General features: G+C 41.1%; 1 protein-coding gene across 6 annotated transcripts; it reads right to left on the bottom strand.

Annotated features, from left to right (window-relative positions):
* Positions 1–138: 138 nt before the first annotated feature.
* On the bottom strand, positions 139–27,788 carry MEIOB (meiosis specific with OB-fold). Of its 6 annotated transcripts, none has more exons than XM_072835269.1 (14): positions 27,650–27,788; positions 25,233–25,309; positions 23,553–23,610; positions 21,407–21,538; positions 19,591–19,663; positions 17,008–17,203; positions 14,858–14,958; positions 13,935–13,987; positions 13,740–13,835; positions 9,261–9,362; positions 8,327–8,480; positions 5,482–5,665; positions 4,107–4,193; positions 139–530 (listed from the first exon to the last, which is right to left on the bottom strand). In XM_072835269.1, exons 2-14 carry the CDS (start codon positions 25,299–25,301, stop codon positions 420–422), a joined length of 1,416 nt encoding a protein of 471 aa, XP_072691370.1. In that variant the 5' UTR covers positions 25,302–25,309; positions 27,650–27,788; the 3' UTR covers positions 139–419. The 6 variants fall into 6 exon arrangements, with proteins under 6 accessions (XP_072691370.1, XP_072691365.1, XP_072691368.1 ...); XM_072835264.1 differs by lacking the exon at positions 27,650–27,788 and adding an exon at positions 26,662–27,324; XM_072835266.1 differs by lacking the exons at positions 139–530; positions 27,650–27,788 and adding exons at positions 545–1,316; positions 26,662–27,327.
* Between the last annotated feature and the right edge of the window lie 24 nt (positions 27,789–27,812).

Below are 27,812 nucleotides of genomic sequence, written 5' to 3' on the forward strand. Positions count from 1 at the left end.
CACCCAGTGCCCCACCAGCTCCTGGAGAGCAGTCTCAACCACTGCCAAGCTCCAGGGAGGTCATTTTTGGAGGATCTGATCTTTCTCCTGGGAAACAAGACAGTGGGGAAAGGGACTTAAATCACTGATATCTCTGGGGAAGATTAAACTTGTTTATTAATTCATGCAAACATTTTCCAAGTTGGGGGGGGAATGGGCCAAGTCAGTAGAAAAGGCCTTCCAAGAAAGGAGCTGGGTCAGATGAGAGATTTTAAGACTTATCCCCTAATCAACTCCAGAAGGAAACATAATAGCAACTTATAGAAACATTTTTACCATGTTTGAACAAAATACAATTTTATCCATAATTTTCAAACTCATTTTCCACTTTCAAGAGAGTTGAAACTCATATTCTTGTCCAGAGTTTAAAGTATTTTGTTTTAAATATTTCCTCCTCCAGACAAGTTCCTACTTGCCTCAATAGGGTCTGCGAGTTTACATGAGAGCACACTAATTCTCAATCCGCCCCTTGCTCTGTGTGATAAAAAAAACTGTAGGGAGGAGAGAGAGAGAGAGAGAGAGAGAGAGTTAACTTTAAAAATCACCATGTTTATAAAGTTGAAAACCATCGACCACAACAGAGAAAGCAGTAAACAAGTACAATGAGCTGTTCTGCAGTGTAAGCATAAACCACAGTGACAGCTGTAAGACTGAAGAGAGTTCACCTTGGTAGGAGTTTGGGAGAGAAATCACAGATCTGGCTCCTGACAGCGATTTTGTGAAAATCTATGTTATTTTTCTCATATTTCTCTTTGGTAGGGAAGTTGGATTTTCAAATCCAACACCTACAAAAGAAGGGTTTAAAATGTGTTCAAGGGGCGCCTGGCTGGCTCCATTGGAAAAGCATACCACTCTCAATCTCTTGGTTGTGAGTTTGAGCCCCATGTTGGGTGTAGAGATGACTTAAATAAATATATAAAATAAAGTGTGTTCACTTAGCAGCTGTGACACAGCTAACCTGTGGTAGTAACCTGTCTGTTAGGCTATGGGGATGTGATGATGCAGTTTATTAATAACAATGTCTTATTTTTTATATTTAACAAAGCACTCTTACCAACATTTTATTTAACATAGACTGGAAGGGTAGGTCTGCTGGCCATGCTAATTCCAAAGACTAGCAGGAAAACAGCCTAGTATCAGGAAACACTGGGAAGGGTGAGGTGGGCAATGAGGGTAGGTGGGTGTCTTTCAGTGGCACGCTCTCCCACAGTCTGGTGGCTTCATTCTGTAGGGCTCAGCACCTTTCCTGGCCTGGCTGAGCTATTTTCAACAGTCTGCTGTAGAAAACAGTAGTGTTGCAAATGGCAGTCATGCTCCAGGAAATCCAAAGGAATTCTGTCCCTATGAGGATGTGGTCAGCTCCACCCTGAGGAAACGTTGGGTTTTGCCCTCTATGGATCACCCCAATTTTGCACTGGTGACTTCAGCCTCTGCGCCCAGTCTTTGAATTCCTCTTTGAAATCATTTTTTAAGAACCATTTCCTAGTTTCTTCATTGATTAATGAATTAAATCTTTGGCGTATCCATTTTATTTTTGTATGAGAGTCATGGTTTAATCCTTTTTGGAAATCATTCTTTGATACTATATCAGACTTACAAGGACTTGTGTTGCTATCACCATGTATTCTAAAACATGAAAATACCAGGGCACCTGGGTGGCTCAGTCAGTTGAGTGTTTCAGACTCTTGGTTTCTTTTTTTTTTTTTTTTTAGACTCTTGGTTTCGGCTCAGGTCATGATCTCAGAATCCTGGAATCAAGCTCCATTGGGCTCTACTCAGCAGGGAGTCTGCCTCAGATTCTTCCCTCAGTCTCTCCCCCAACTCATGCTCTCTCACTCTCTTTAATAAACCAATCTTTAAAAAAAGACATTAAAACACCTTGCTTTGAAATCCCTCCAACTGAACCCTTTTAAGTAGCCATTGTTTTTAATTGTAATATGCTAAATATATAAAATGACCTGTCTCTATAGCGATACTTTGTTTTTGTCATATTAGCAGAACAATGTAAGTTCTTTTTTTAAAGATTTTATTTATTTTTAAAAAAAGATTCTATTTATTTACTCATGAGAGACACAGAGAGAGAGGCAGAGACATAAGCAGAGGAAGAAGCAGGCTCCATGCAGGGAGCCCGATGTGGGACTCAATCCTGCGACTCCAGGATCGTGCCCCAGATTAAAGGCAGGTGCTCAACCGCTGAGCCATCCAGGCGTCCCAAGTTCTTACTTTTTAAATTACATGTTATATTTTAACTGATTTAAAATAATTCAAATTGTTAGATTCTCATGATCTTTACTACATTTTGTGATAGAATTGTTTTGTATCTGCTTAAAATCTGTTAAATCTGATTTAAATACCTTTTAAACATGTCCTTTGGAAAGCTACAATGTCTCTTTTTTGACAGCAATTTTTGTTATGTTTATGTTATTTATTTGTTTGTTTGTTTGTTTATTTATTTATTTATTTATGAGAGACATACAGAGAGAGCCAGAGACACAGACAGAGGGAGAAGAAGGCTCCCTGCTGGGAACTGGATGTGGGACTCAATCCCAGAACTCCAGGATCACGCCCTGAGCCAAAGGCAGATGCTCAACCAACTGAGCCCCAGGCGTCCCAATTTTTTTATGTTTAGATCTAGTTAGGAAAACTATAAATAACTTGCCATGAATTCAAATTGGTCGAACTCATTAACAACTGGAACCTCTGGTTTGGAGGGAAAACAAAGTTGGTCAAAGATCTGAGTATACTCTGATTTAGGGGCAGACAGTAAGTAGATGGATCCATGCTAATGGTGGAAAAGATCCAGTATATTACTGCAATTTCCCCCCTTCAGCCTACTAACAAAGAGGCCTCGAACCAATGTGCTAGAAATATCTGCGAGGCCATAGGTAACTCCATGTCTGCAACCTACTGGGATGCACATAAGGCCCCAAGTAAAGAAGCCATGGGCAATGGGCACACCTGCTTCTGAGGCTGAACTAAAGCAGGTGCAGTGTTACCCAAGACTATTTCAGAGTACCTATGAGATCACAACTATTTTCATGATTTTATACTAAGATGCTGTTTGCCTTTCTCACTCTCATGCATAGAACACACTGTGGTTTTCTAGAGGCTGTGGGATGTGACGTGATATCATTGCTGACTGTTAATGGCATGTGGGCTCATGGACAGGTTTTAAATTATTCTCAACGTCATGTTCTAATGCAGAAATACTGACAGACATAACTCTCTTCAACAAGAGCTGGAAAACTTTTAAGTGTGTAAAGGAGAAAACATTTGAGACTGATAGAAGGAGAGAGATGATGCAGTCTATAGCCCTATCTCATCTGTGACCTGACACAAGCAGCAACATTTCTTGGTCCCATTTTCTGAACTTGCAAAACAAAAGGAGTTTGTCTCCCCCTTTTTCCCCTTAAGTATTAAGATTCTATGATCCTCCCACACTGAAGGGTTGCTAGCGCTGCTCCAACTAGAGTTGTAGGATCACAGAGTTCTAGCGGGTCACAGAGGCTGAGGAGTAGTGGAGCTGGGATTCTGACTCTCCCGTCTCTCCCCTGCATCCAAGCACGTGGCATGTGACTGTGCCATCTGATACTACTGTCACCCGGCAAGGGGACAGGGATATCAGCTTTGACCCTACAGCCCAGGGCCCTGCCTTGGACTTAATAAAACAGATATAATCTTTGTTGATCTACTTCTTTGTTTTTTCCCCAAGATTTTAAGTAATCTCTACATTGGACGTGGGACTCAAACTCATGACCTCAAGATCAAGAGTCACATGCTCTACCGACTGAGTCAGCCAGGCACTGCTGTTGGTCTAGTCCTCTGGTGTCAGGTGGAATCCTTTTATTCTACACCAAACAAAAACAAAAACAAAAAACCCACCCGATTACTTGCATTGTTTCCACATTAACCAAATCCTTCTGCATATCTGGGAATTGTTAAAATTATTGTAAATTGTTATTTGTTATTGTTAAAAATAACAAATGCCCTAATTTATTAGGTCAGACTCTAGGATTTTTTTATTACTTGAATATATAGAATGACATAGTACTATAAAATGCACTAACTTTTAAATAAATTTTGCTTCTTTCCAGAAGAAATTGCCACTTCAATGCTGTTTTCTGTTCATCCGTCATTGCAAGAAACTCATTTACCTGGTTAAAACAATCAAGCAGATATTTCCAAAGTCCATATAAATAACTCAACAATAATGTGAAACTTGACTTTGTGCACTCGAAGGGAATTTTATTTATAGTAATTACAGCTCAATTCTCTTAAAGGAGGAGATAAGGTCAGAAAGCCTCCGTAAACTGAATGTCTGAGGGCAGTCAGGTGCCTCAGCCCAGAAAACTCCCCTTCACAAAATAGAAACCAAGCGGGGCTGAGGGCTCATGGTAAACTACAGGTGCTGGCGCTAAGGGGAAACACCAGGTGCCTATCATGCACACATGACTAAGTGCTGCTGTCCTGGTGGAGGAGGGCAACACGTGTGTTCTGACTCTGGTGACTTCCTTCAGCTAGTTGGTGGAATACCACCAAACCCTCCCTCTACCTCAACTGATCACTATCTCCAGTGCTGCTGCTGTTGTTTTTTAAGATTTTATTTATTTATTCATGAAAGACACAGAGAGAGAGAGAGAGAGAGGCAGACACAGGCAGAGGGAGAAGCAGGCTCCATGCAGGAAGCCCAATGGGGGACTCGATCCCAGGACCCCAGGATCACGCCCTGAGTCAAAGGCAGACACTCAACCACTGAGCCACCCAGGTGTCCCTCCAGTGTGCTGTTGTACCCACAGTTACTGGACTATAAAAAGTGTCTTCGGGATCCCTGGGTGGCGCAGCGGTTTGGCGCCTGCCTTTGGCCCAGGGCGCGATCCTGGAGACCCGGGATCGAATCCCACATCGGGCTCCCGCTGCATGGAGCCTGCTTCTCCCTCTGCCTGTGTCTCTGCACCTCTCTCTCTCTCTGTGACTATCATAAATAAATAAAAATTTTTTTAAAAAGTGTCTTCTTGGGATGCCTGGGTGACTCAGCAGTTGGATGCCTGCCTTCGGCTCAGGTTGTGATCCCAGGATCAGGGATCGAGTCCCACATCAGGCTCCCTGTGAGGAGCCTGCTTCTCCCTGTGCCTGTGTCTCTGCCTCTCTCTCAGTATGTGTCTCTCGTGAATAAATAAATAAATCTTTTAAAAAAAAGTGCCTTCTTTCTCCCCCACTGCCAACAGCCTCTGCCTCTGTACCCAACAGCAATATCAGCTGTGATTTGAACACACGTGATCATGCAATTATTCGTCCATTAAAGCAATGTGTGTTTAAATCAAGCTTAATCCCACCCCCAGACCTCTTTATTAATGACTTAATTTCTATCAACTGTTCACTGAAATAACCTATACCTGGAGAAAAGAGAATTCAACTTGGAATTATTTCCTTTCTGCTACTTACCGTGCAGCCTAAAGTTTCTTCAGCAACCCCTCCTGTGAGACTGCAGGCATGGAGGGTACCGGTGTGGTCAGTGAGGTCAATTAACAAGTGGAAGCTGAGAAAAACAGATTTAAATTCCAAAGAATCTTTGTTGCAAGCAGTACAAGTGCTGGATCTTTCATTTACAATGTAACCACAGCCTGAGCTGAAAAAAAAGACAAGGATAAAATGTAAAGGTCCTAAATGACCAACCTGATCTCTAACAGAAGAATCCTGCTCCCTTAAAAATCTAAATCAGAGTAATTTCAAAATGCTCCGCGTGGTACACTGGACAGACATACAAAACAAGGAACAGCACAATGTGCAATCAAGCCCATCTCCACTGCCTTGCCTCCCACCTTTCCCCTGCTAGGGCCCCTTTCCTTCACCTCCAGACAGCCACAGAACTGCCACCTCAGCCCTGCCTCCATCCTATCCTGTCCTATTCCTTTCTTTTTTAAGATTAATTTATTTATTTATTCATGAGAAACACACACAGAGAGAGAGGCAGAGACACAGGCAGAGGGAGAAGCAGGCTCCATGCAAGGAGCCTGATGTGGGACTCGATACCCGGTCTCCAGGATCACATCCTGGGCTGCAGGCAGTGCGCTAAACTGCTGCGCCACTGGGGCTGCCCCTGTCCTATTCCTTTCTATTGAGGGTATGTCTACCTAGTATCCTAGGATCAGCGTTCTGAGGGAGGAATCCTGTTTTGTGTCTAGAAAGCCTGAGTTCCAGAAATGCTCACTTGATGCTCTGTACTAGGCCTCTGCAGGACAGAAAAATCCTAGGGTTAGTCAAGTTCACACCCAAAATGCTATTAGTGCTGTTAGTGACACACTCCTCTCTTTAAGTGGTGATCACATGCTATTCCATATTTTTTTAAGATTATTTATTGATTTATTCATGAGAGACACAGACAGAGAGAGGCAGAGACACAGGCAGAGGGGGAAGCAGGCTCCCTGAGGGGAGCCCGATGTGGGACTCGATCCCAGGACTCCGGGGTCACACCCCAAGCCCAAGGCAGACACCCAACCGCTGAGCCATCCAGGCATCCCGCTATTCCATGTTTTGAGGCAGGTCTTACTTTAGCCAATGTGGACAGAAACACTAACTCAAATTTTTCAAATAGAGGGTGTGATATGGTGCTTTCACACCATAGTGTGTGTGCTTTCTTGTCTAGGCACAGATCACTTTTGAGGTAAATTTCAGATACTTTTCCTCAGATATCAATATTAAAGATGTAGGAAAAAAATCAGATAATAAAAATTTCAAAAGTTTTTAAAAAATGTTTTTCAAAAAGTAAACACTTGACTTATACAGCAGCCTCCACATTGGTTTTTTCAATTTAATACCAAATCACAAAATGTTTCCAAATCCGTAAGTTAGTATCTTGACTATGGTGATAGATACACAAACCTGCACATGTGATAAAATCATATCCAGAACTTCATGCACACGCGCGCACACAAACACACACACACAGGACTGCATGTCAATGTGGTAAAATTTGAATACAATCGCCTGATTGAATTAATGTCAGTATCCAGGCTGGCTAAGATGTAACACTATAGTTTCATAAAAAGTTACCATTGGGAAAAGCATATAAAGTGTATGTGGGTTCTCTCCATATTATTTTTTGTAACTCCATGTGAATCTAGAACTATTTCAATAATGTTTTTTCTTTTTTTTAAGTAGGCTCTATGCTCAGTATAGAGCCTAACATGGGGCTTGAAATCACAACCCTGGATTAAGACCTGAAATCCAGAGTTGGATGACTGACTGAGCTACCCAGCACCCTCAATAAAATTTTCAATTACAAAAATTCGTAGACTTTTTTTTTTTTCCGTAGACTTTCATAGTAACATTTAGATGCTTTTCCCCAAGCATCTTTCCATTAATATTAAATCACTGCAGTTTACTTTTTTTTACAAGTAGATACTAACTTTGACCTAGGAGATGTTGTAAATCATATTTACCATGCAGCTGAAAATAATTTTTTAAAAATGGTGTCCCTTGTATTGCTATAGGACATGGCAACCAAAATAATATTCTAACATATCATAAAACAACAGTTTGTCAACTCAGTTAAAAGTGCTGGCAGCAGGGGAACCCAGATGGCTCTGTCAGTTAAATGTCTGCATTCAGCTTGGGTCGTGATCTCAGGGTCCTGGAACTCAGCCCCACACTGGGCTCCCTGCTCAGAGGGGATTTTGCTTCTCCCTCTGCCTCCCCCTCCCCCCGCTCATGCTCTCTCTCTCTCTCAAATAAATAAAATAATTTTTTAAAAAGTTTCTGGCACCATTTTATCTTTATATTTTAAGATTGAAGAAACATAGCAAATCAAATTTTACTTTAAAAGGCAATTATAACCTTTGAATCTACATAGGTTGCCTTGGAAACTTCAGCATGGCTTATTTATACATTTCTTTCAAATATATAACCATTATTATGTCAAAGAATAGCTTTAATTTTTGTAGAGCTTAAAATGTATTAACAATAGTTGTTCTTTATTTCTTTTTTTTTTCTACAGCATGGTATGTAACTTTATTTTTCTATGTTCTTTATTTCTTACAAGAATAAGTTTGCTGGGATCCCTGGGTGGCTCAGTGGTTTAGCTTCTGTCTTTGGCCCAGGGCATGATCCTGGAGTCCTGGGATCAAGTCCCACATTGGACTCCCTGCATGGAGGCTGCTTCTCTCTCTGCCTGTGTCTCTGCCATTCTGTGTGTGTGTGTGTGTGTGTGTGTGTGTGTGTGTGTGTGTCTCATGAATATATAAATAAAATCTTTAAAAAAATAAATTTGCTGACAAAACCAGCTGCTTACCATCGATGTCGAACTACTGTTGTGGTGTCATCATCAATGTTCAGCATAGAAATGTAAGCATAAAGAATGCCGTAGAAAGTGTCAGTTTTTCCTTCATTCTTTGAAGCTTTTGCCTTTAATTGCTTAACTGTATAGACATCAACTATTGTATTTACTAAAAATAAAAAGAAGTTATTACAGCTCTCTATATATTCTAAGAATTCCAAAGGATTATATCCAAATAGAAAAACTACAAAGTTCAAATGAGAACACATAATAGCTTCAGTTAAGTAATGGAAAAATTATTACATTTGCTATATTAAAACTGATTCTAGAAATGGACAGAAAAGCAAAAATAATAAGTAAAAAAAGGGGAAAGAATGAGAAATTTAATTCATTGATGTCAATGTAAACTTTCTGGTCATCAGAAGATGCCATTAAAAGAGTGGGAAGGCAAGCCTCAGCATGGAAGATGCTAGTAATCTTTAAAGGAGACAAAGAACTCATATCCAGAATATATAAATAATTCTTTAAAATCAATAAGAAAAGGGTAGTCAGTTCACTTTTTAAAAATCCCATCAAATTGTCAAAAGGTTATAGAAATCTCTAAAAGTTTAAATATTATTTATTTATTTATTTATTTTTCCAGATAAAGAGAGAGAGCATCCAGAGGGAGAAGCAGAGAATCTAGGCCAACTCTGCACTAAGTATGGAGCCCCCGACATGGGGCCCAATCCCATGACCCTGAGATCCCAACCCAACCCAAATCCAAGAGTTGACACCCAACCAACTAAGCCACCCAGGTGCCCCCAAATTTCCAAAAGTTTTAAATAACATTTTAAAAAGTAGAAATATAGCAGTCACAGAATAAGAATATTTTATCTTTTACTATGTAAAATAAAACTATTATCTTTTGGCCTTTCAAAATGTCAAATACTATTTGAATGTGACTTACAATCTATGGATTCTTTCAAATAACTGTCGATTTCATCATCCAGGGGACTTGTTTCTTTATTTTCTCTTATAAAATTCAATAGAATATTAGCTTCTGGGGTATCTTAAATAAAAAATGCATAAAATGTGAAAAACAACTGATTACTTCTTATTTTTTTAAGGTTTATTTGAGAGAGGCAACACACATACATAGGGGGAGGGGCAGAGGGAGAGGGAGAGAGAGAACCCCAAGCAGACTCCTGCTGAGTGCAGAGCCTGACATGGGGCTCCATCCCAGGAATATGAGATCATGACCTGAGCTGAAATCTTGAGTCAGCTGCTCAACTGACTGAGCCACCCAGGTGCCCCAAGATTTTTTTTTATTTATTTAGAGAGAGAATCTCAAGCAGACTGCATACTAAGCATGGAGCCTGAAGCAGGGCTTGATCTCATGACTCTGAGATCAAGACCTGTGCCAACACTTAACTGACTAAGCCACCCAGGTGTCACTGATTACTTTTTAAATAATCATGAATGATCCAATATTATTTTTAACAGTAAAAATGAAGTCATATAAAAACAAATAGAATGTTATGCACCCATCAAGCAGTGTGATGTAGCAGTCTACTAAATGTAGAGATGTACACCAGATATTGTTAAAAAGCAGCTCATAAAACTATGTGGTACAATTTCCTTTCAATTAAAAAAATACACATATATACACATGGGTATGCAAAGTTATCTGGAAGAGTCTACATCCAAGAAATGATTCTCTTATAAGATGATGAGATTATAGGTGCTCGTTTTCCTTTTTTGCTTTTATGTATTTTCTGAATTTTATATTTATTTCTTTTCTAGCAGAAAAAAAAATTTGTTTAATGTGTTCGAAAGCCTTGCTGCTTGGGATGCGAGCGTTCTCAGGAACTGTCAGATGGTATGCCCAAAGGCAAGGATGAGATTTTGAAAAAGGGCTCCCATGGGACTCTGAAACCGTTCAACCTCAAGGCCCCAGCCTCCAACACTGGATGGCCTCTAGCCTTCCCTTGCCCACCCTGATGTGCTGATTGCTTGGACCCCTGGGGCAGAGGCAGGTGCTTCTTCCTCACTCCCATTCAACCCTGAGTCTAACCACTATTCTTTCGCATAACTAGACTGAACCCCCTGCAAGCAGAGGTCTGCCTCTTCAGCTCTGCCATTTTAGTATCCAATATAAGCAACTGTCCTTCCACTCACCTGACCATCTATATACCCATTGTGTCCTGCCTTGTTCCAGAAAGGGCTTATTTTTTTTAAGATTTATTTGTTCATGAGAGGCAGAGACACAGGCAGAGGGAGAAGCAGGCTCCCTGTGGGGAGCCTGATATGGGGCTCGATCCCAGGACCCCAAGAGCTGGGGCAGCTGGTCTGAGCTGAAGAGGTTCAACCACTGAGCCACCCAGGTGCCCTCAGAAAGAACTTATGTTATCTCACTACTCAGCAAAAAAAGGTATTCAACAGATATTTGTAAATTGATGAGTGAATGAATGAATGGATGGATGTTTTTGAACACTAACAGAATTGTTGCACCCCAGACAGAAGCAGGTGCTGGAATGAGGCTGCAGAAATCAAAGCCCTGGGCTTTCCACAGGCTCCGCTATAAAGATCCTTCCTGACAGCAAGGTTGTTGGGGATTGTCTGATAGATACTCTCAGGGTTGAGAAAGCCCTAAGGAAAGCTAGGATGAAAGCTTAAGCCATTAGACATTTTTAGTTTGTATGTGCTGGGTGTGTAGCCCAGGAAGTTACAAACAGGCTGATTTAAAGAAGTACATTAGAATTCACAGCCCTGGGCAGCCCCGGTGGCGCAGCGGTTTAGCGCCACCTGCAGCCCAGGGTGTGATCCTGGGGACCGGGGACCGGGAATCAAGTCCTACATCCGGTTCCCTGCATGGAGCCTGCTTCTCTCTCTGCCTGTGTCTCTGCCTCTCTCTCTCTCTCTCTCTGTCTCTCACGAATAAATAAATAAAGTCTTTTTAAAAACTTAAAAAAATAAAATTCACGGCCCTTGTAAGTACTCTCCCTTGTCTGAGAAGAGGCATTTATTGTAACGCTGTTGGCATTGCTCAAACACTTTGATATTTCACCTTTCAGTCTGTGTTTAGAACCAAGCATACAACATCCACTGAATATGTGTCTCATTAATTTAGCCTTGAGTTATTGATATAATTGTCCTATCAAGCTTGATAACTTTTTCCAACAGACAAATCCAACTGTCTTTTAGAAATTTTCCCAGGCCTTATCTACCTCAGAGGATGGAAAATTTTAAATTATTCACATTACTCTATATAATACTAATACAGTTATTAAGTTATTTAAAATGATAAGCCATAGGGACGCCTGGGTGGCTCAGTGGTTGGGTGCTTGCCTTTGGCTCAGACCAGCTGCCCCAGTTCCTGGGGTCCTGGGATGGAGCCCCACATCAGGCTCCCCACAGGGAGCCTGCTTCTCCCTCTGCCTGTGTCCCTGCCTCTCTCTCTCAGTCTGTGTCTCTCCCGAATAAATGAATAAAATCTTGAAAAAAATAAAATAAAATAAAATGATAAACCATAGTATGGCCCTCAAAAAAAAAAAAAAAAAAAAGGAAGAGTGGTACTTTCATCCTAAATGTTGAGACTAGATCATGGTTGTGTCACCATCAATTTACAGCAAAGCAACTAGACCGATCCTTTCAGTACTTAGAATATGGCACAACTCTGCCCTACTTTGCTACAGAGTAAAAGCCAACATTCTTTCATTAGCTTAGAATAGTCTTCTTGATACCCAGCCTTCTTCTTGGGCCTCGACTCCTCCTGCCTATGCTCCGTCGGCTCCAGCCACACTGGCCTCCTGGCTGTTCTACCCTCATGCAGGCACATGCCAACCTCTGCGCCTTTGCACTAGCCATTCCAGTACTAAGATCCTGCTGCTCTTTCCTACGGTTGACTCCCTCACTGCCCCATCCCGTCTTTGCTCAAATGTCACCTCCCCAAGGAGGCCTACCTGACCACCCTCTGTAGAGTGCAACCTGCTCCATACACCATGCCATCTGGACTCTCTATCTTCTTCTTAAATATTTAATAATCTACCGATGTGTTAGTTTTATTGTTTATCATACATGTCTCTCCTGCTAGAATGTGAAGCTCATGTGGGCAGAGATATTTGTGTTTTGTCACTGGACCCAGGGACAATGCCCTGTACAGAGCATGTGCAACGTCATGTCACCTTCCATGATCCCACTTTCAGGGACATAGTGTTGCTGGATGGATGCGCAAGCTCTGGTGCACGTATGTAGAACACAGAGTCTTGTCATTTTAGGTCATATCTCATAGAAATGCTACTTTTAAAAATTCCGATAATGGTTTGGTCAAAGACCTTAATTTGCTTTGTAATTCTGTCACTGTTGATGCTTTGTCAGAGACCAGCAGAGGGAGCTATCGTCTGGAATGACCCACTATTATAGTTCCAACTTCCTGAGGTTGGGAAGGACCATTCCATCTCTGGAACTCTGGACTCTTGCACGTGCAGGGCTCATCTCTCTATCTGCACTACAAAACACCGTAAGGATACTTAAGGACACCAATCCCTCAGGTCTTCCCAGACCCTGTTTCCAAGACTGCATGCTGGAATAAGCTATAACTCCTTTCAACAACCACCCAGTGGGCCTTCTGGGCATTTTATTATGTTATGAACTAATGATACTATGTGTATGTTCTCAGTGTTCTGGTACTAAGTTATTTGAATATAGTAAAACTGAATTCATTTTTAAAATAGTCAATAATTAAGGTAATCCAATCAATTACATTGATCTCTCCAAAATCATCACAAGGGATGATACTTTAAAAATGAGTCTGGTTTTTCACATTTCTTTAGTACGGACATCAAAGATGTAGCTCACTGTAAGTTCAAGAAATGTAAATGTAAAGCATGTAAATGTTTTACAAAATGTAAAACAACTTTCACTTTTAATTCAAATGAAGTCCAAGCTTTGTTTTCATTCTTTTTTTTTTTTTAGAGTGTGCACACATGCACCCATGAGTGATGGGGGAGGGGCAGAGGGTGAAGAAGAGAATCCTAAGCAGACTCACTGAGCCTGAGCCTCACTGGGGCTAATCCCACAACCCAGAGATCATGACCCAAGCTGAAAACAAGAGTCAGATACCCAACCAACTGAGCCACCTAGGTGCCCTTTGTTTTCATTCTTAAATACACTGTACAAACACTGAAATGTGTAACATGGTAGTTTCTAAAGGGAGACAACATGGGGCAACCCGGGTGGCTCAGTGGTTTAGCACCACCTTCGGCCCAGGTTGTGATCCTGGAGACCCGGGATCGAGTCCCACGTCGGGCTCCCAGCATGGAGCCTGCTTCTCCCTCTGCCTGTGTCTCTGCCTCTCTCTCTCACTCTGTGTCTCTCATGAATAAATAAAATCTTTAAAAAAATTTTTTAAAAATAAAGGGAGACAACATTTCAGATGGCCTTTTACCTGGATTAGTCGTAATAATGGTTTTTGAGATTACAGTTGCTGTCATGCAGTTCCGAAATTTGTCAAAACTTATTCTTACATCTGAGGCAAATATTACTGTTTAGGGGGAAAAAGTCATTTTACAATTATTTTACAATTAATGTACAAACAACTACAAAGAATGAACACAATCATTTCAGTATCATTTCAGTATACCTGTGTCTCGTGGCACCCAGCTCTGTGCAACCAGGATAGATTCATTATCCCAACTGCAAATTTTTAAAAAGAAGTAAAAATTTGAATACCTTAAAAAAAACTGACAATGACCACATTATTTACCAAAAACAAAATGTCTTAATGGCCGGAGTTAATTCCCCAAGTTATCACAAGTACGAGTTAAGGATGTCAGCTTCTGCATTTTGCAGGATCCACTGTCTATTTTCACAGGGCATTTCATGTTGGTGTGATAAGTCATTCCTTAGACACTGTTCATCTTTAACAACGTCTGCCTCATCAGGTCCTTCTTTCCCCACTACGTAGGTTGTTCAAGGCTAGCAGAGCTGAGTGACTACCAATCTGAAGCCTTTACAGCCACTTTGTCAGAGCATTAAGAGAGGGCCTCACACTGGATAAACTGTTCAGGGGACTTGATGGGTTGAAAGTCTGCTTCAAATCAAGTGTTTTCTTTGGTGCCCAGGCATCCAGAGTCTGAACAATGCCATGTTATACCCTGGGTGCTTCAGCCTGCAGCCAGGGACAACACTTGCTTTTCTACCATCTTCCCATGGCCTGATTCTAGGGCACCATCCAAGCAATCACAGAAAATCTGGCTGCTTCATTACCAGTGGGACCTAATAGATCACTGACTGTTCTAAAGCAGAGGACAAGAATGAACCAATCACAGTGCAGTCCATCCAAATAATCCCGTGCTGTCTAAAGACTTCATTTTAAGGTAATCTTATAGCACAGACTCTAACATTCAATGTATAAGAGCAAAGTTTCCTTTTTAATAATTATTTCTCCTCAATCATTATTCCTCCCCTATTATGAAATCCACCATCTTTTTCATAAAATGAAAACATTCTGTCTTTGTGCCAATAGAAGAGATATCACAGTTTGGACCAGATGTGGGAGGTTACCATATCATTGCAAAAGAAGACTCCGTCTCATCATAGAGCTTCACCTCACACATCTGACCTTTCCTCCGGTCTGCAGTTGTAAAGTATTTTGGTTCTCCAACCTTTGAAATTGAAGGAAATCATTATTCTTCACCTATAGTTGCAGAGGTACTTAAATGTTTGTTGATGGACTTAAATGTTCACCTCTTAAACGGCAAATTAAAAATATCAAAATAGCAAGAATCACTAATACATATTTGATTATTGTAAAACCTTCTTCTATTTCTAAACTAGGTGTATTTAGCTAAAGCTGTAAGTTAAACAAGTTTGATTGAAGAGAGATACAGAAATATGTGCTTTATGTTAAGACTGTGGCGTCATTCAACATGTCACAAAGCTCCACCATAAGCCTCTGAGTGGCATCTAGGTGGACTCACTGAAGATGGAAAGTCTATTTTCATCATCTGTGATGCCTACAGCTTAGTGCAGAGCCTGGCATGGAGTGTATGTGACCAATGAACTGTCTTCCTAGGCCCCAGCACCACCTTGCTGGCACAGGCTTCTGTGCTGCCTCCTTGGGGACAAAGTAGTGAAGAATAGATGAGGGAGGCTTGGGAGGGTGCTTTCATACACTGTCTGGCTTGACTCACACTGGGGTAAGGGATCATGGGTGCGGAGGTAAACTCGGGGACCCTTGTGTCTCCCCAGTGAGTCCTCCAAGGGAAGAGCAGGCCCCTCTGACAGCACATAGCAGTGGCCCGGGCATGGACTATCAGCTGGCTGCCCTTCGCTACTGTCACCCCTGCATCTCCAACAGAGCTGAGCTCCAGAGGAAAGAGCTGAAGAAAGACTTGCAGCTGCCAGCTGAAGAACATGACCTAGAAGGAAAGTCGGAGGAGAGGACAGCCAGAGTATGACAGAGGTCCACCACATCACAGCACACAAGAGGAATCTACGAGAAGGAGTCTAAAGTGAAGAGAGAGAGGAGGTGATAAGGAAGAAAGGACTAGACAAAAATGTAAAGAAAAGGAAACGTAAGAGAGAGAGAAGTAAAATAGTAGAAGAAAGACACACACAAAAGAAGTAATGTCCTCCTACAAAAGAGAGTGCCGACTCATGGAGGGCTTAGTGGAAAAAGCGGTCACAGGCTTTTGCTTATACTCATAGTGAGTTTTAAAAAATTCTTACAATGAAAAAAAATTCTTACGATGTTATAATATAATGGCATTGTGTTGAATTACAGGGAAATCAAGATAATATCCTGCCTTTTTGTAAGATTGAGCCTAAATTGTCCAGAAAGTGATTTCTCCAGTTTTTCAAGACTGTCACCTAGGGAGTTTATTCCTCTGTCCTGAATTATCTTGCGTGCTCACTGTGTGGTGGGCACTGGGGTGGACAATAAAGCAGTCACGGCCTCCACCATCATAGGCCTGTCAAAGGGGAAAGTCAACACCATTGTTTAATGTGGAAAAGCCATGAGTGATTACTTAAACATTCCATGTATGTATATGTGGTCTCTGACTATCATTACTCCCCATGTTGTGAACTTTAATCTTACACCTTTAATTTTCTCCATGTACTTCTTTGTGTGTGAAACTGCACTTTTGAGATCTACCTCCGAATGTCTGCCAAGTGACCGACCAGTCTTGTCCAACAGAATTTGAATTTTGCTGCTGCAACTGCGTAAGAGGGAGGTACTGGTGTGCAGGTCCCTGAGAGGCTCCCCAGCACCCCACTATGCCTGTACGAGGTCACGCCGGTCACATGGTGGGTATGTACACCCCCCCCACATCCCAGAACACCTATGAGCACACACATGAGTGGATTCCGTGAGTCCTCCAACTTATGCCCCCTCAAGAAACTTCATGCAAATCTTCAAGTCCATGAATTTACCCTTTCCATTCGTGTCTTTGTTTCACCAAAGTATGCAAAACTCTCATAGTAGATCATTTAGGGATGTGCCTCATTTAACATTCAAATTCTACTTTATTTTGCTACTCATTTACAGATAAACTGCTCCTCTGACATTGATGAGAAGTGCCACGATTTTCTCAATTCAAGTTACTATGGACTAAGAAAATTTACTCCAGCTGGTTATCACTTTTCCAAACACAAGTGAAGTGACAGACTACTGCCTGCCAGAGGTTGGCTTTGTTGACACTTTAACTTACCGATCTCACAGCTGCAAGCACATTAATAATCCTCCCATCCAGACTGTATCCATTTGCAATAATGTCACCCAATGAATAAAAATCACGGGATTCTTTAACAGGTAAGTATATCAAAGCAAGGAGCTTGGTGTCCACTTCGTAACTGGAACAAACTTTTACCATGGAGTGATTCTCACTGAGCAATAGTTTACAGTTACTAAATTGCAAAAACACAAACAGTTAATATCGAGTGACTTTCTAATGGAAAAATACTTCCAGGTTCACATTAAATTATCTTTTTGGTTGTGATTTAGTGGGTGAACTAAATCTTTTATTTATTTATTTATTCATTCATTCATTCATTCATTCATTCAAGACACAGAAAGAGAGAGAGGCAGAGATATAGTCAGAGGGAGAACAGGCTACCTGTGAGGAGCCTGTTTCTTGATCCCAGGACCCCAGGATCATGCCCTGAGCCACAGGCAGATGCTCAACCACTGAGCCAGCCAGGCATCCCTGATTTAGACTTTCTTAAGAAAATTTATATTTTTACTCTGAGAAACATTGAAAATGTTGTGAAATATTTTTTTGTCTAACATGTATTAGGGGACTAACATGGGAATAACATGTATTTGAGGACTAATTTGTGCCCGAATTTAAGCATACTAGTTACTGACCATGCCCCAAACTCTGAGCTTCAGTTTTCTTCTCTACAAAATTGGGGTATAAAAGCATTCTAAAATGTCAGGGTGGCAGGTGTCCCGTCATTTCTGTCTCCGCAATACTGGCTGAACTGCCTGCATCAGATGGTGCTTGACTCCCTTCTGTGATGCTCTCTGTGGAGTAGATGCCCAATATCTACATACTGAACTCTAATCAAGGTGCTCTCTGCCCTCCAGCCAGTCAACTCCCAAGTCCCCTCATGAAGCCTCTTTCCAGCCCTTTAACTCCAGCCATCCTCCTGCGCCTCCCCCTGCTGCTTCCTTAGGTGTTTCCTTCATCACTTCTCATCCAAATTACAGCCTTGTCTCCTAAGCTTCCTTCCCCCTCAGGTTGCCGAAATGATCTTCCTAAACCACAAATATGAATATACTATTTCCCAGCTCAAAGATCTTCTGGGCTAGCTGTCAGCCAAGAATGAAGTTGGTATACCAGGCAAAGCTGTCTGAGAAGTGTCTCTGCTTCTCTCTCAAGCTTTTCTTTCCACTGCTCCCCTGCCCCTGCCCTATAGCCAGCCCAACCATATTAGACTACTAGAATAGGTAAGTGGCAGTTTTAGCAAAAAATAGTCAAACATCAACAGTTTCATATGGTTCAACCTACTGTCAACTGTTCTGGAAAAGGCCAGGAGGTTTCATGTTTGTTCCCTCTGCCAAGAACACTCTTCGCCCCTTAATCTCCCCCCACTTCTTTCATTCCATCAATATGTACTGAGAGCTAGAATGTGCCAGGCCCTAGTCTAGGTACAGGGAATACGGGGGTGAAGAAGACAGACAAGACCTCTGATCTCATGGAGTTCACATGTGTGAGAGGGACACACACAACAGTTAATCAAATAATCTCAGAGAATGGGTTATGAGGATAACAGCACAGAGTGAAGTCCTAGTGATGGACTGGAAGGGCCACTATACACAGAGTAAATGGAGAAGACCTAAGGAGGTGACATTAAAGCTGACACATCAATGAAGAGAAGGAGCAAACATTCAAAGCAGATGGGAAGAGACTGTTCTGTGCAGAGGGAAGTGAGTGTGCAAAAGCCCATACTACAGAATGAGCTCAGGGTGTTCAGAGTGGAAAGGAATCTGTGTGGCTGCACAGAAGTGAGACTTGGGGTCTGGTATGAGGTCGGAACAGTAGGTGGGAAGGGTTCAAAATGGTTGCAGGTGTATATGTAGTGGAGATTGCTGTGCCCCACTCTGCCCTTTAGCAATGTCACCTTGCTCTGGAGAGCTGCTCTCAAGCAGATACGCCAGTGGTGGGGAATGGATGCAGCCAAGAACTTGTGAATCCAGGCCACAAAAGCCCAGTCCCCTACCTTCGGGGGGGCAGTGCCACTCATGCTCCAGAGCTCCCTCTGGGGCCAGGAAGCAGAGTTGGGGGCTCCTGCCGAACCTGCGTCTCTGCTGTCCCCAATCCTTCCTTTACAGGCTGCTCCCGAGAGCTCTCCCTCAACAAACCACTTGCACAAAAATCCTCCTCCAGGCTCTCCCTCCAGTGAACCTGAACTAAAATAGGAAGGCGTGTAGGCAAAGTTATACCTTGATATGATACATCTATAGGACTTCCAAGATTTTTTTTTCTTGGACAACCCCACAGGTGAAGATTTATTTCTTTATCGTTGTTCAGCCTTAATATAACCAGAGTTAAATTTTTCTAAATCTAAGAATGAGAATAAAAGTACTAAAACAGCCATGTTTTCATGTAATCCTGTATCAAGGTAAATTATTTCATAATCAAAGGTAAATACTGTAAGGAAGAATTAAATTCCTAATTTTCAAATGGAAGCATATGCCCTCAGTATGCTCTCTGCTAATGTGACACACAGACACAACAGTGGTGGTTACTCTAGCACAAAGGCTATTGACTCTGTGCTGGATCGTTTACCCAGGAGTTGCAGGGCTGAATTTTTCCTCTCTTTCTAATTCCTTTCTTTGGATCAGAGGATTTTCAATTGTCACTGCAACAGAAGGAGAAATATGATGCTATTACAAAAAAAGTAACTAGATACATAAAAACAAGTGTGCATCACAATGAACATTACAATGTTATTTCTAATTCCTGAATCAGTGTAGCATACCCTTCAGAGTCCTCTCCTTATATGACTGAGGCATGGAATCCTGGGGTATGATCATCGATTTGATCCCAGATGACATTTCTTATGCTTTGTGTTTAAATCCCAATGTATGACTTGCATTAATATTGCTTTATTGATTAATTACACTGAACCACTGATCTGGTTACAACTTGCCCTTCCATAAAACATATATTTTAACTGAACTTCATCCAATTCACAGTTGCCCTAGGAAATAAGAGCTACTGGGCAGAAAGGCCATGTACAGTCCAGCTCCTGATTTCAGTTCCACAACTTATCAGCTTATGACTCAACATTTTAGGGATTTTGTTTCCTTATGGTCTTGTTAGACCTTTTTGTGTCTGTTTTGCTGATTCCCCACACAACCACTCCATGATCCCTTTCTACAAATGAAGAAATTGAAGCTTACAGAGGTTAAATAACTTTCTGGAGGTTTTATATCTAGAAACCAGTACCTCTAGACTTACAGTCATTCTGATTCAAAAATCTATAATCTTTTCACTCCACCACACTATGATCCTATTTAGATTTATAATTATTTTTGACCTTAAGCTTTTAAGAACTTTTACCTCATTCATCCTCACAACCATTAACCTATAGTTTAATACCAAAATGTAAAAACAAAACAAAACAAAATGTATCTTTAGCTCCATAGAACTACCGGCTGGCATTCATCCAAGGAATGTTTCTGACTGTACTGGGCCCTGTGGAGTTGATAAAGTTTTCTGCCTTTACAATCCATATGTTCAAGTACTTTATTGTTCAGTTAGACACTACAAACAACCCTGCAAGTTCATAACATGAGGCAATAAGTATATGACCAGGTACAAGTGACAGGGACAGGTCATAGCCTGCCCAATTGTGCAGCACTGGAGAGTAGTTTAATTATGTGCATTACTCTTTCCCTTCTTTTTTCTACCACGAAAGAGAGCTGGTATCGTGCTTTCTTGTTTCCAATATGAAGCTAGCACTGCCATCTACTGAACAACAGCATTCTATACTTTATACCAGGTATACTACCTCCTTTAACACTCACAGAATCTGTAGGGTACTCATTCACAATTGAGGCACAACAAGGTTAAGCAATTTTCTCAAAGCCAGGATGTAAACAAATATTGGAAGTAGGATCTGAATCCAAATCTATCCGTTTTCAAAGTCCTTGTTTTTTTATTATATGACGCTGTTCTATCAGAAGGATCCTGGGATGGGTAAAGGATGCCAAAGATCTGGTATTTTGAAAGTAAAGCTTTCAAAAATCCTATTAAAAATTCAAATATTTTCTTTTATCAAAAGCTATTTAATAGTCTTATTATGCTTACTGAAAGATAAATGGTTATAGCAACAACAGGAATTGATGCAAACTAAAATATGAAATAAACCAAAGATTAGAAATCCACCTAGTAAAAATATGTGACTATCACATTTATATGTTTCAAGTAATAAAATGCTGACTGCCTGTGTTATGCTCCTAATGCCTGACTTTTTTCTGACAAGTTTCATAAGAATTATGAATTGTGTCTTATTTTGACTCCCTCAATGTGGTTTCCACAAATATATCACAGGAATAACACTATAATAGAAATGGTTCAAGAACCAATGCCAACTTACCACACTCTCCAACTCTAAAGCTGTCAGAAAGTGACCTGATGTAACCTTCGCTGCCCCAGGATGTTGCATTTACAAAATGGGTTGGTGAGTCCCGAATCGTAAAACTGAAAGTGTACCTCTCTGATCCAATATCTAAGGGAAACCAATGCTTTCGTGTTTCAAATGAAAAACTTATCTTAGGTTTGAACAAATATGATTATTATGACAAACATACTCAAACACATGGTAAAAATAATATTTCCAATACAAATTCTAAAATAAGCTATGCTTTAATGAATCTCAAAGCTACAAAAGTAGATACCTCACTATTAATCCCTCTGTTCCCTTTCCCCAGTTATCTGTGTATTTGGAGGGAAATGACATGTTGGCTTGAACCATACAGATTTTAGCTTAGATTCTTAATTTTTCTCTTACTGTTATTGTTTCAAGCGAAGTCATGATTCAGATCTAAATTATTTCAAAACAAATAAATGTGTGCTAGTAAATGGCTCCACTAGGGGTCAGCAGGTATATTTTTCCCAAAATAAAATTTCCTTACTGTTTTTTGCTAATTAAAAAAGTAACAACTTAATATACATATATAAATTACAGATATCTACCAAACTCTTATTAGCATTTACCTCTGGGAAGGGGACTAGGCTGGGAAGAGCTGGGAGTTGAATTGAGCAATGGGTGTTATATACAACTGATAGGTCATTGAACACTATACCTGAAACTAAGTATGTACTTTATGTTGGCTACTTGAAATTAAATTTTGAAAAAAAAATTTCATTTTTCTATGACCTTCTGTACTGCTTGAATGTTTTATGAAAATATAGTAATATGTGTGTAATATTTTTTTAAAGTCAGCGTATCTTCTCCAAAAAAAGAGTTCTGTATATATATTCATAAAAAGTACTCCAACACCATGGGAATCATCCTTTACCTCCATGGTCTGTGAGATAAAAATTGTATTTCATTGTTGTGATTTAGCAAATATATAAATACTGACATTTTCCTAAGTAGAGCTTAGAAAACAGAAACACAGCCTTTCTCAAACCATTCAAATGATAATTCTGATCTAATTAATCATAATGAAGTAAAGTTAAGCCATAAGCAAGTATTTACATCAAACATGATAATAGAATATTACATGAAGTTAAAATAAAGGTACCATCACTACACCAAGAGGGAAAACCAGAGCCGCAAGTACTCAGGTGATTCAAATAAAATTAATGTCTTCTGCTGAAATTATTGTCTGGCTGACTAGAGCACTGACTCCTTCAAGCTCCACAGAAGTGCTTATTCTGTAACTTCTCATAAGCAATGCTAATGGTTTAAAAACTAATAGTAGTACTGTGCCAGTTTTGGCATTTTACATCATATCATTGTGTATTGACTCAGATGTTAGAAAACTTGGTTTTAAAGTTGATTTTTAGGGACGCCTGGGTGGCTCAGCAGTTGGGCATTTGCCTTCAGCTCAGGACATGATCCTGGAGTTCCAGCTGGAGTTCCAGGATCGAATCCCACATCAGGCTCCACCATGGAGCCTGCTTCTCCTCCCTCTACCTGTGTCTCTTCCTCTCTCTGTGTCTTTCATGAATAAATAAAAAAAATCTTTAAAAAAATAAGGTTGATTTTTAAAATCTAATTTTAGTCTTGGATTATGTCTCCATAGTCCTTAAACTTTTATAGAGTTCAAACAACTCAATAAGAGCCACTAAAACCAGAGTTAACTGTATTCTCCACATATGAAAGATCAATTTTTTTTGCTGGATTGCCTGGTTGAGTAAATGCATAGATACTGCTGCCATACCTCTCTCCCTCTTTGCTACTCTATCAGGACACAACCCTGCTCAAAACTCCTGTTCCTTAACATTTTCTTTCTTAGATTTATCCATGTATTTATGTCTCTTAGGCTGAAAGTGATCATTAATATGATCATTAACATGGCCATTACTATGGCCACACAGCCTTACATATTATTAAAAATGATTTTAATGTCCTCACACATATGGCCTTAAACTGAGTACCATACAATATAGCAATGGGCACTGCTCTTAAGGAGTTAAACAGGCATGAGAAATTTAATCACTTAAATACACTTTGTTGTAGTCATAAGCCACACTTGATGAAAAACGAAACAAAGAATTAAATAGAACTCAGCTTTTTCTGTCTGGAAAGCCTTTGACATCTGTTTTCCCAATAACTATACCAATTATTTTCTGAAAAACAAAAGGGTTATAGAAGACCAATATTAAACACAGATGTAGATGGTAAATTTAATTTCATGGACTTGTTATATTTTACTGACTCTAATAAACATTTTTGACTAGGAGCCATTTAAATATATTTACTCCAAACATCTAAAAACTTCATAAATGTTCAATTCCACAAAGAATAGTACAAAGTAATAAGACAGTTAACTGCTATTACAAATATAATCATTTAATACTTAGCATGTTTCTATTTTATTTTTAATCACTAGGTGGAGCACAGTAACTGCCCTATGCTATCAGTTCTTACTGAATTCATTCAAAGCATATGTACATGCAATTTAATTTGCCAGTCTTCAAAGCTTTCTTTAATATAGGACTTTCTAACAATCCACATAAAATTGCTTAGCTCCTTAATATGAACATGCTAAACAGTAAAATAAATTTGATTGTAACAAAACTTGTACATTGCTGCTAATAAATCTAAGCTCTAAAGTCCTAGATCTTAAATCCTAAATATAGTAACATCTTAACATTTTAATGTTCTCTTTAGCACTCCTAGACAAAACCTGAATATTTAAAAGTACTTTAAGAAACAAATATAACTATGTTTTCCTGAAAGGATAAACCTAAACATATTATTAATGCTAGCAAGTGATTTTAACCTTGCAATAATGTGTTACATTTAAAATATGTTCAAGTTTTTAAGACCACCACATTCTAGCTCAGCTTTAACTAATCTTACTACATTTAGATACACTGCTGTTATTTCTTAAATTCCATATGCATGCAGATCTCACAAATTTTGTTGGAAAAACACAACTAAATATTGAGCAAAGCGTTCTAACTGAAGAGGAAATTAACAAATAGATTATCTTTCTTTTTTTTCTGAGCCTACATCAGAAGAACTTGGGCTCCCTATTTTTAACATTAATAAACTCTAATTGCACTATAAGGTTACATGTAAACGTATCCCATTTTAAGAAATCTGATTTGGAAATGCCAAACAACAGACCGCTTAGGGCAAGGAAAGAAGGGGATGTGATTGCTTTAGGTTAAATGCTTCATCTCATAAGATGATTCCACCTAGATTTTGTTTGACTAAATAACAGTCTTGGCATATTTGAAATGATTGAATTCCCCTACAAACCTTCAGTAAAAAATGAATTTTTGCATATTTCACAAATACATCTTTTGTATACCTTTATGTCATAAAAGGAGCACAGTGACAAGTATTTAAGTCTCTAACTTAAGTATAATTTGATTAGAGAATACAAAGTGCCGAGCAAAACTTTACAATGATAAATTTAATCTGTTATTAAATATTTAATTAAAATAATACAATTAAGCTTTTGATCATTTTGAACAATTGCTGGTCATATCTACAATATCCAACTATAGACAAAAGAGAGACTAATTTTCATTACCTGGCATAAAATTGAAGAAGTACGGGTTATCTAATATCAACAATTGTATTGATGGAATGAGTATCTATATACTCATCAATTATATAGGTATGTGTCAAATGAACCAATAATGTTAATGTATTTAATATTACCACATAAATTTGGTAATCAAACTATATCATTAAAACCTACCAGAAAAAAAATTAAAAAAAAAAACAAACCTACCAGATTAGCCATATTTGGATGCAGATCTGAAAGTGCAGTGAAGGTCTTTGATGCAAAGGAGTTTGCCATTCTTTTATCTACATTTTAGAAAATATAAGTTGGATGCATAAATTAAATAACTGAAATAACCCATGAAAAATTCCAAGATTAAAACAAGTCATCTGGGAGGGTGCCTGGATGGTGCAGTTGGTTGAGTCAGACTTTTGGTTTTGGTTCAGTCATGATCTCAGGGCTGTGGAGTCAAGCCCCATGTGGGGCTCTTCCGTGGATGCAGAGCCTGTTTGGGACTCTTTCTCCCTCTCCCACTGCCCCTCTCCTCTGTGCATGAATGTACTCTCTCTCAAACAAATAAATAAAAATAAAATAAAATCTTTTAAAAAGTTATCTAGGAAAGCATTGGATATGTTACTCATTCTTTAGGGAACGTTTTTATTATAACAGTGAAATGTAAGTTAGTACAGATCAAATCTGTAAAAAACATGTTTCAAAATGTCATTTTACAGTTTTGAATGATACAGTTCGGTTTCAATTTTTAACTTCCACTTTCAAAAAATGTGTAACTGAGCAAATTTTTTTACATTTTAATATTTCTGAATGCAAGAGACATCCTAGGTAATGAATGTTAGTTTCAGTGAAACACAGAATGTGAGGGGTTTTTTTGAGTTTTTTAAAAGATTTTATTTATTTATTCATGAGACACACACACACACAGAGAGAGAGAGAGAGAGAGAGGCAGAGACATAGGCAGAGAGAGAAGCAGGCTCCATGCAGGGAGCCCGATGTGGGACTCGATCCTGGGACTCTAGGATCACGCCCCAGTGCCAAAGGCAGGCACTAAACAAACCGCTGAGCCACCGAGGTGTCCCAAATTTAGAGTTTCAGATGAGAGATGATTGAATGGGACATTTGCAGATTTAAATATTTGTTACCATAAAGCCTACTTTTAGAAATACAGCAAAATTCAGGGTGCCGGGTTGGATTGGTTGAGTGTCCACTCTTGGTTTCAGCTCCGGTCATGGTCTAGGGGGTCACAAGATAAGAACTTAGAGAGGGGCTCTGTGCTCAGTGGGGAGTCGGCTTGGGGGTTCTCTCTGTCCCACTCCCTCTGCTCCTCCTCCTCCTGCTGGAGGGCATGCCTACTGTCTCTGTCTCCTCTCTCCCAAATGGATGAAAAGAGGGAAAGAAGGAAAGGAAAAGAAAGAAAAGCAAGCAAGCCAGCAAGGGACGTCTGGATGGCTCAGCGGTTGTGCATCTGCCTTCGGCTCAGGTCATGACCCCGAGGTCCTGGGATCGAGTCCCGTGTCGGGCGTCCTGCATGGAGCCTGCTTCTCCCTCTGCCTGTGTCTCTGCCTCTCTCTCTCTGTGTCTCATGAATAAATAAAATCTTTTAAAAGAAGAAAGAAATACAACAAAACTCTCCCGCAAATACCTTCAATCTGGTTACACTGCGTGTGGGGAGAGGCAGGGATTTCAACCCCGTCTCTAGGCGAGAGCAGAGGTGGGGCCTGAGAGACTTCTTGACCGTGTTCAATGCGAGCTTGTGCATAAAAAGCCCTCAACATGGAATGAACGCTAGTAAAACGTGGAACGGCGGCCGGTCCTGAGTACCGTCCCTGTCAGCGGTTTCAGCGCCGCGACACTCGTCAGTGCGGCTGCTCAGTTTCCACCATTCCTTCAGCACACGGAGGCTCCGGGGAAAGGGGGGAGGGGGGGACGCGGACCCTCCCACCCCGCGGGCCGCCCTGGGGCTCTCGCTGACAGAAGACACTACTTTCTTTTTTCTTTTTTTTTTTTCTTTTAAAGAAGCAAAGTCTCTCAATGAAAGAATGATGATTTCTAAAAATAAAATCATTTAAGAAGAACAGAGGAGGGCAGCCCGGTGCCTCAGGGGTTGAGCGCCGCCTTCAGCCGCGGGCGTGACCCCGGGTCCCGGGATCGAGTCCCGCGGCGGGCTCCCTGTGAGGAGCCTGCGCCCTCTCTCCGTGTCCCTCATGAATAAATAAATAAAATCTTGAAAACAAAAAAAGAACAGAGGGCGGACTCGAGAGCGGCCCAGAGCCTGCCCCCCGGCCGGCTTTAGGCTCCCCTAGGGCGGCCGGGCAGCTCCGCCGGGCACCCCGCCCCGAGCCCACCGGACGGGGCGGACGGAGGCCCGCGGGGGAGCCCGGAGCGCGGGGACCGGGGGACACCGCGCGCACCCGCCCCGCCGGGCCCTCCCCACCGCACAGCGCGCTCTGAGGCGCGTGCCCCCCGCCGCCCCGGGGACGAGCCCCCTGCGGGAGGCGGCGCCCCAAAACGGAAGCAACGGAAGGGGCAGCCGCGTGACTGGAGCTTCAACGCGGCCCGCGCAGCGCAGCGCCGAGGCCCCCGCGCGCGGCCGCGCCTCGCAGATCCCGCCGCCCCGGGCAGGCCTTCACCTCAGCCGCGGCTCCTCGCGCCTGCCCCGGCCCGCGCTCCGCCGCCTCTCCACAGCGCGCTCCGCCCGCAGCCCACCGCGCGACCGTTAGCGCAGGCCACGCCCCTAGCCACGCCCTGCCTCTCCCTCTGACTCCGCCCCCGCACTGCCCTGCGCTCGGCTCT

Source organism: Canis lupus, chromosome 8 (genome assembly GCF_048164855.1).
Source record: "Canis lupus baileyi chromosome 8, mCanLup2.hap1, whole genome shotgun sequence".
Classification (NCBI taxonomy): domain Eukaryota; kingdom Metazoa; phylum Chordata; class Mammalia; order Carnivora; family Canidae; genus Canis; species Canis lupus.